Source organism: Homarus americanus, unplaced genomic scaffold (assembly GCF_018991925.1).
Source record: "Homarus americanus isolate GMGI-L3 unplaced genomic scaffold, GMGI_Hamer_2.0 scaffold40856, whole genome shotgun sequence".
NCBI lineage: Eukaryota > Metazoa > Arthropoda > Malacostraca > Decapoda > Nephropidae > Homarus > Homarus americanus.
This window is the reverse complement of record NW_024734615.1, coordinates 7,027,474-7,036,871: the sequence shown is the minus strand read 5'-3', so window position 1 is coordinate 7,036,871 and position 9,398 is coordinate 7,027,474. Positions and strand designations below refer to the sequence as shown.

At 35.8% G+C, this 9,398-nt stretch overlaps 1 protein-coding gene across 2 annotated transcripts; it reads left to right on the top strand.

Annotated features, from left to right (window-relative positions):
- Positions 1-288: 288 nt before the first annotated feature.
- LOC121870408 (zinc finger protein 300-like) lies at positions 289-3,304 on the top strand. 2 transcript variants are annotated; one of them, XM_042372245.1, is made up of 2 exons: positions 289-461; positions 2,177-3,304. In XM_042372245.1, the coding sequence occupies exons 1-2, from the start codon at positions 389-391 to the stop codon at positions 3,184-3,186; spliced, it is 1,083 nt and encodes a 360-aa protein (XP_042228179.1). In that variant the 5' UTR covers positions 289-388; the 3' UTR covers positions 3,187-3,304. The 2 variants fall into 2 exon arrangements, with proteins under 2 accessions (XP_042228179.1, XP_042228178.1); XM_042372244.1 differs by lacking the exon at positions 289-461 and adding an exon at positions 475-743.
- Positions 3,305-9,398: the final 6,094 nt, after the last annotated feature.

Below are 9,398 nucleotides of genomic sequence, written 5' to 3'. Positions count from 1 at the left end.
TAGTGTCATCCACCGGGCAAGCACAATTTATTTCATCTGACATCTACTGAAGTCTAAGTAAAGTGAGATATGGAGGTGATCGTGCCCTTATGGCAATCCAATGTTATTTAAAAAGGAAGAAGAAAAATATATAAATAAATAACCTAGCTGCCTTTTATTGGTCTCCTCAGCACTGTGCGTCCAGTGGTGACGAACTGCCAATGTCTTCGGGAGACGTAGGAAGATTACCCTCGAAGTATGCGCTTGAGTAGACTCTGCATACGGGCGTTGTGAAGTGAGATGGTTTGTCGAAGGGTTGTAGAAATGGTTGACTGTTGTTCGAGATCTTGCAGGGTGTGCATAGTTGTTTCAATGGACAGCTATTGACCTCAGGTGCATGCACTAAACCATGGAACTGTACTTAACAGTTACGACGTATTCCACTTCAAGTATTTTGCCCAGTGGGGCAACTAAAGTTTCAGGTTTGATGATGTCTGTGATTTTATTAATTCAGTTATCATCAGTATGGGATGGAATTAGATATATACAGTGATTCAATCAGATTAATTATCAGCGTCACTTTGCGAAAGGAGCACTAATGAACGCAGCCATCAGCTGAAGTTGAGGAGTAAATAAACAAAGCCGTGGACCCATGACAGCCTTTCGTATTCAATGTTAGGCAATAGATACAATGGGCTCATTTGTGACATTAAATCTACAATCCCTTACAAGTTTGCTAGAAGCGTGTCACAATTGTGCTACAGGTAAGATATTTGACAGTAATTCTTATGGCGGTGACAATTGAATGATATGATCTCGTGTAATGAAAACTCCTATTTCGTTAACTCCAGGGGCGGAACCCCCCCCCCCCTTTTCTTCAGAAAATTGTCATACTTATGCTTTAATGCTGTTTTGTACACAGGGATTTTTGTATAGTAAAAATAAGATATTTTATAGTAGTTCACACTACATTCCTACCCCTAATCTCTTATCATATTCGAAAAAGACGTCTAATTTTAAGATTATTTTCTTTTATTACATTACCGTCGGAAACGTATTATAACGGTGATAGCGCATGTCAAATCTTTCTCTATTTAATTCCATTATTCTTCAGCCATTATCGCCTACCCGACCTCCCACTCGGCGTGTTTCCTTAAAAAATCGTCATGCACATGCATTCCCATACACATCACGCAGCCAATCAAAAGCATTTTCATTTTGCCACCAATTAAAATGAATTGTGTTTCAATCTTTAGAATTCACGGTATTTTTTGCCCAATCAGATTCAATTGTGATTTTGGGTCTCATGCTTCAAAATTCAAATTAATTTCCGACCATGGAAGTCTGCGATGGGTGTCACTTCAATTATTTGGAGTTAAGTGTGCGTTTTGGGAAAAAAACGAACAAGCTATAGCATTTTTTAGATCTCACAGTGTTCTCTGGACCTCAGTAAAGATTCTAATTCGGAATAAGGTAAGAAATAACAGTGACTCCTTCATATGGTGAGAGTCTGGTTACATAAAAAAGCTGTGAGAGTTAGGTCAGGTCAGGTCAGATTATGTTAAGTCAGGTCAGGTTAAGTCAGGTCAGGTTAGGTTAGGTTAGGTTAGGTTAGGTCTGGTTAGGATAGGGTAGGTTAGGTTAGGTCATCAAAAAAAAAAGTTAGCTTTATATGTTTTTCTATTTATTTTTTTTTTTTTTTATTCACTTAGCTTTGTTTTTTGTCGGAAAACGCCCCACCCAAAACCCCGGTTCCCAACAGGATCTCCTATCTTGTTGGGAGTAGAAGGGGACGATAAAAAAAAAACTGTCAATTTCCGACGGAAATGAAGGTCAGAACCAATCAAAACACATAAAAATACATTTTAAAAAACATAGTTTTGACTTTCTAACAGAGTTGTGTGAACTACTACAAACTTACCCAAAATAATTACTATTGACCTCAAAATATCTCCTAATATCAAGTGCAGATGGCTTGAAAATAGTTAATTTACAGTTTCATCCACAACTAATGTTCGACCACAAATTTTTTTTTCCCATGGTATTTGGTGTGATTCATTCAAATCTTACATTCATTTCTGTCAAAAATGTGTACAGTATTTGTATTATCGTATTCATTACGCTGCTTTGGTTTGTGATACTCCATTTAATGGAAATCACGAACCATTATTTGTAATGTTAATTTTTGTATTTTCAGGTAATGCAGCTCAAGTGAGCATAGGTGATACATCATCAGTGAGGTTGGGGAATGAAGCTGTACGTCCATTTACCTTCCTCTGCTGTGAGACTATCGTCAGTTCAGAGGGCGCTATATTTTGGCACTCGGAAGAGATAACACCTGATGCCATTGCTTGCAGTAATCAGACAAACCAACAGCCATTAAGAGCGAACGAGGGTAATTTGGTAGGTGGAAGAGTAGTGAATGAGTTTGAAGATGTAATTGTCAAATGTGAGGATGAGAGTACTAGGAAAATGGACAGTGAAGATGGTAATCTTGATAGTATTTTGGCAGAAGAGGATCCTCTTTTAGTGGATGATGTATCAACTGTTCAAACAAGCATAACTGAATGTTGTACTGTATCAAAAGATAACATAAAACAGGATGAAGAAATAAGTCCAGAAAATAAAATATTAAGGAAAAATTTAGTAGGAATATTGACTCGACAAGATTCTTTAGGTTCCTTGGTTACTTCTTGCAACAGTAAAGTTACTACTAATGAATCAGCCAGAAGAACAAAATACCCAGAAACTTTCACCTGTGAATTTTGTGGGAAAATTTTCAAAGGAAAAGAAAGAGCATACCAATTCTACTACCATAGAAATCGTGAACATACACATGAGATGATCTACAAGTGTGACATTTGCTCAAAAGAATTTTGGGGAGAGAGAGAGTTTCTTGCACATATGACTGGACATAGAGATCAAGGTCACATTTGTCATGTTTGTGGACAAAAATTTAATGCCAAAAAGAATCTTAAAACTCACCTCTTAGTACATTTGTCAATACGGGAACATGTGTGCCGTTACTGTGATAAAACCTTTCGAAGAAAAGATCACCTGACAGTTCATGAGAGAATTCATACTGGAGTAAGACCATACCAGTGCAAGTGGTGTGACTCAGCATATCCACAGAAGCATCAGCTCAATCTACATATTCGTAAGTGTCCCATTTTGAAACGTCAAGAAGCTAAAACCTATACCTATTAAGAAATGATTGCAGTATATGAAGTTGTTTCATGTAAATTTAATACTGTAATTTATAAATTTGTATTGAAAAACCTGAGTTATATAGTACAGTATGAATAGAATAAATCTATAATACATATAAATAATTTCTTTTCCTGTTTCTGCATATTGGAAGATATCTGAAATAAAACTAAAAGTAGTTCTTGCTTCTCAAATCTATCAACACTAATGATGTGTAACTCATCCACAAAGTTAACAACTTTTCTCATATGTTTTTAACTTCTTGCTCATCTGATTCTCCCTCCTTCCTCTCCAGATTCTTGATATTTTTTTTTTTTGCATTTGTCGGTCTCCAATGTGTCTTTCAATTCCTCCTAAATGTCTTTGTTGCAGTCATAACAATTAACAATAATGCTATACAGTACTGCATTGTCAGTGTGGGCCACCAGTGTCCAATACAGTATATCTCTCATGTGTTTGAACCCATGTTCATTATTTTCTAAAGTTATATAGGTATTTACTCCCTTTTTTTCCAAATGATCTAGTTATGATTATCATGCCATTATTGATAGAAAATTTAGGTCGGAACAATTGGAAAAGCATTTCCACTATCCGCATGATCTCAAAGGATATACAGTGAAAGGTTTAAGGCCCGTTTCTACTTGAGAGCGGACTCTCAATAGTTCTCTCATCTGTGTATCCACATGAGAGCAAACTTCTGCGAGTTTCAGCTGTCAGAGAGAACTTTCAGTGGTGTGTCCACCTGACTAGAGCTACACTCTAGTGACTCAGTCAGTTGGTAGCAATGGGTGGTAGAGGACGTGACAGAAAGTTTGCTGCAGCAAAAACAGAAAAGAAGGTGTTGGATAAAGCACTGGGTGGAACAACGAGGTAAACTGGGAGCTAACAACAGGCTTGTAAAAGAATTACAGATAGAAGATGCTCAACAGTTCCGTAATTTCACTCGTATGTCAGCAGTTCAAGTGGAAAAGTTGGTGAATTTGGTTGGACCATTAATTTTCAAGAGAGACACGGATGAGGGAAGCCATTTCAGTGAGTTATGGCGATGCTTCGGTTTTGGGCATCGGGTAGGTAAACAACAAAAATACACCCAAACGTCCTGTCCAATGCCAATAATTAGTACTGTATTGATGTTCACGTGCTTAAATTCAAATACCCTACACCTGTTGCGTCAATTTTCTTATGTCGAATATGACTTGGGATTTCTTCTCTCTGTTGCGATAATCTTCCCTCTTGTGATCCCACAAATTAGGATTCTCTTCATACAAGGATATCAACTGAAAAGTCTTCTCCTGTGTCCAGAGCGCCATGCTTCACCTCTCGAGAGCACTGTCAGACTGCGAACCTGGTTCGTATAGCTGAGAGTTGACGTGACAGTTGCGGGCTACCATGTGTCCACACGATAGCAAACTAGCAGAGAGTAGCTGTCCGACAGTAAACTCAAACTATCTGACAGTTACTCTCAGAGCCATGTCCAGTTGATAGTAGCACTGTCGACAGCAATTTACTCTCAAGTGGACACAGCCTGAAGCCTAAATTCCATAAATCAATCGAAGAAGGATATGGTGGTAGTCTGGGTTTGAAAAAACATTGGTGTGATGAATATTTATTTAAAAACTTCCAAGTGTAAAATGGTCTCAAAGACATCTACAATTTCTAACTGCTTTTCCAGGATTCTTTTATTTCCTAGGTAGACCACTACTTCTCTCCCTTCTTATCTGGCAACTGCATGTATTCATGTAAAATTCTGATGGATAACAATTGTGGGGTGTTGCATCTGATTTTATGAACTTATACTGTACTAGGTATAATTTTGGGGGGGGGGAGGGAGGGGGGGGCAGGCAGGCAAATTCTGTCATTTTCCATGACATCAGTCATATTGTCTTTATCAATGCAGTTAAACAAGATGGCCATAGTCTGATGTTATGCACAAGCTTAACAAATGACTTGTAGAAACAATGTAATTAACCACTTGATGGTACATTCTGGCAGTTTGAATATACAGTACATAAAATTGTGTACAGTATTTTTAGATATGTGGAGGTGCAGATCGTTTCCCACTAATTTTTTAATACAGTAATATAGATTGTGAAGAGTCAGTGGGGCTTCTACAAACCCATACCTAAATAATTAATCGGTCACACACAAATGTAAACTAAGCTAGCCTAACCCAGTCTTTATCACTGACTGTAACTGCCTATCCTTTGAAATGTTGGATATTCCAGTCATGCTTTATACAAACATAGGTGTAGTCATCAGTGTCTAATTTTTTGTAGACTGATTTAGATCAAAGACTTTTCATTCATAAGCAGGTGTAGCATCATATGATTTTCACCCAAATTCCTAAAAGGGCTAATGAAAAATTATCGTTAATTTTCTATTTACTTTATACTATGAAAAACATGACATAGCTGACAATGAGCTTAGCAGATAAGTAATAAACTGTAATACAAAGAAAGAAGCACGGTACGGTAAAGCTCTTTTAAACTCGAGAGAAAATTAAATAAACCAATGTGTTCTCCCTGATGGGGGGGGGGAGATGATTCATACTATTTACAGCAGTAGGGTACCTGTCTTGCTCATACACAAGCAAAGAGAACAAATAATAAACAATCTATTGAGCACTTTTTGCAGTTGTAAAGTATGAAGATGGATGTTATAAATTACAATCTGTGGAAAATCTACAAATGACATAAGATGCTCATCTACTAAGGACCTTTCTCTGAAGGCATATGCTTTCTTCTGTAAGGCAATGCATCACTCAAATTCGTATAATAATGCAAATTTACAAATGGAATATTTTTGGATATAAATATCTGTTTTCTTACACACACACACAATGGATGTTGGCTGCTGTATGAAATAAACAATAACACACAGGCAGAAATGAGGAAGGAACATGAATAAAACGAAGATGGTAGTACAGTAATAAATAAACCTCACTCATATGTATATAACACCATGCTAAGTCAATTTGAAAACAAATTACTTAGCCCATTCTTTTGTACACGCTGAAACCTAGAAACTCGGGAAAAAAAATTATTTTTAATTTCAAATACACAGCACAGTTTTATATCAGGGGTTCTTAACCTGGGGGTGTGTAAGCTGGGAGAAGTTGTCAACACATCTCTGACTTGGAGATGTGTTGACCACTTTCCCTGACAGCTTTCACCCACCCTCCACTGAAAATTGGAAATCACCCCCAAGCTAAGAACTGCTGGTTTATGTAATCAATATAATGGGTAGAGGAGGTTCTTCTACAGCATCAGTAACAAACTCCTGTATTATAAATAAACAATTAGGAATACATACAGTCAACCCAAAAATTGCTTTATTCACTCGGGTTACTCCTGAATATCATACCAGCGTTAAACATTGGGTACAGTTCCATTTTCCCTTGTTTCTACAAATTCATACTACAATGACAACTGTACTTAAATAATCCTTCTGTAATTGATAGTCTGATTTGTGTAATTTTCAGTATATGTAATTTTAGTACAGTATATGTAATTTTAGAGGCCAAGAATATTCAAATAATTTCATTAGCTCTTACTGTTCATGCAAAGTTAACAGAAATTTAAAATTAATGAAATAATCATCTTCCAGACCATATAAATGATTTCTGTATGTAATTTCTTAATTACCATAATAATGCATATTCTACCTCTATATTATCATAAGTCATCATGAAATCCAGTCTTAGAATTTTATTTAATTCAGGCTCTAAGAAACCTTTTCACTACAAATAGAACTTTAAACCTGACTATTAAATTACAGCAGAAAGTACATTATAATATTTTTGTTTAAACATACATGATCAAGGATTCTCCATAATAGTGTTAAGTGAGAATATTTAAGATAATATGTAGTGAAGTGGGGGATAAGAGTGGTGGGATTAAAGATAGGCATGGTTGTGTGATTTAGATATTTATCATAAAATGACAACTGAAAGTTTAAAAACACAGACTTGACAGAAATAGGCTGTGGAATGTATACAAGATGTACATAGGGAATGGGGAAAAAGTTTTTTGGTGTGAAGAAGAGTTTCTAAAGAGAATAAATAAGGTGTTTGTTTCATGAGCATGTGGTGTTTCAAGTCTTTCTAACAACTGATGAGAATGGTAAGTATTATTATTACAGCAGAGTAGGTGTTTCAACAACAGAGGAGTAATGTTTTCATATTCATTAAAAATAATTTTAAAGTTAAATGGTCATACAGGCAAAGAAGCAAGGCTGATATGAGTTGGTAAGTTTATAGAAAATACTGTGTTACAGGACACACAGTGGAACTGTAGAAAGGAATATCTGTAGCTGAATAACCTAATATGATCTGTCAGACATTTAAATAGGAACTTAAGTGCAAACATATAACTTAACCCCTACCCTTAGTCTTCCAAATGCACATATACTGTATACAAAAGAGGAAGTATAACTCAAATGCCTTATGTTTCTGACAGGTAGGGAAACAAAAGTTGTTCATTTTGTCAGACAGTCTGATGGTTAGAAGTTGGGATGATTTGTGAATTCCATATATACAGTACAGTGCAATGAGAGCTTTATGAATATTCCAAAGAGAATGGACCTCGAGTACACACTAAAAGTTAGGTAAAATACTTATGGTTTGAGGGATGTTTTGATGTACAGGTATGAGAATAGGAATTTAGAGGTATGGCAAAGCCTGTTAAAATGAGTAAAACCAACTCAAATGTGTCAGGCTTGTTCATCAAGTCTCAGACATCCTATTCTAATGACCTGAATTGAATTAAACCATGTCATAAGACAATAAATTGGAAGGTAAATTAACTGAAAAGACTTTATAATTTATTATGTTCATGCAGAGTAAGGATGGAGGAGTGTGAAGATGTTCCAGAGGGATTTGGACTAGATATGGGACTAACTGATTCACTAAAAGATAGATTTAAAAAAGCTACAACTCCACATTAAGTACTAATGTAAACATTATTTGCAACAGTACATGAATACAGTATACCTGTACTGTAATGTGTGTGTGCAATGCATTGTAGGGATAATCATGCAGTTAAACATAAAAACAATGATTTTTTTGCAAAATAGGGATTTATTTTTACTATTGTTAGAATTCCACAGAAGTAAGTCTTCATACGAGTAATTATGGCCCCCTGCCAGACAATGAGACACGGCAAATTGTATGTTTATGAATCGTCAACTCTTATCACAAATGCAAAAACTTAAATTGACCTAATTGCATTAAGTCTTTGTGTATGTGTTTATTATTCAAAGTAAACATAGCATAAATTATTATATAAGAACACTGGTTAAAATTTTAAAACATAAAAAAAATTTGATCCTGTCTGGACCCTTAAAAAAGTTCCATGACTCAAAGCAAAAAACATACTGGAGGCAGTTACTTCGAGAACTCTAAGAACAGAGAAGAGACATTACAAACAAGATATCAACAGGTGTGAAAGTGTTTACTTCTAATTTTTTTACTTTTATCCTCTTCGCCACTGATCGGCTTGTTAGCCGCTTGGACGATCGGTCACGTCTCTTTTCATTTATATTCTTCACCAAAAGATCGGCTCGCTAGCCGCCCGGGCGATCGGTCACGTCTCTGTCACGCACTGTTGGCAAATACTGGGCATGCACCGGCTCCTGAATGTACCTGAACCCGCTCCAGTGTTGGTCAAGTCTTCTCTTGAAAGAGCTCACACTTGGTGCCGTCACAACACTGGTAGATTGTTCCAAGAGTTTACAACCCTCACTCCGAAAAAGTTTGAATGAATGTAATTACTGTACATGCTGAGACTAATTTCACAAGATGCGAGATGAAATTAAAAACCTTGAAGAGAAATAAATTAATTGAATGATTGCAAAAATGCTTCAAGGAATAAATGTATGCAAATTCATATTAAGGTTACTGTATAAGTTTTAGAGTATGGTAAGTGACATACAAAGTTTTCAAGTGTACATACAAGTATACTCATTCCTCTGCTGTATTCATGTTTCCCAATTTAATGTTGAGGCAGTTCTGTACTACTGTTTCTTCACCATAAAAAATTTTCAGTTACCTTTAATGCATAATCAAAAATATTAAAATTTAAGTGAATCTTAAAAAAAAAAAAAAAAAAAAAATCAATGTACTAATCACAGCCTTAGTACTGCTGTAACTAATTCAGCTACATGTCAAGATTTTGTACATTAGTTTATCTGATTCATCAGTAAAGTACTCCCCC

Excerpts from the sequence above, each read along its gene's own strand:
- LOC121870408 (XM_042372245.1), top strand. The coding sequence starts at position 389 with ATGGAACTGTACTTAACAGTTACGACGTATTCCACTTCAAGTATTTTG. Across the intron at positions 462-2,176 it reads TGGGGCAACTAAAGTTTCAG|GTAATGCAGCTCAAGTGAGC; the intron begins GTTTGATGATGT and ends TTGTATTTTCAG.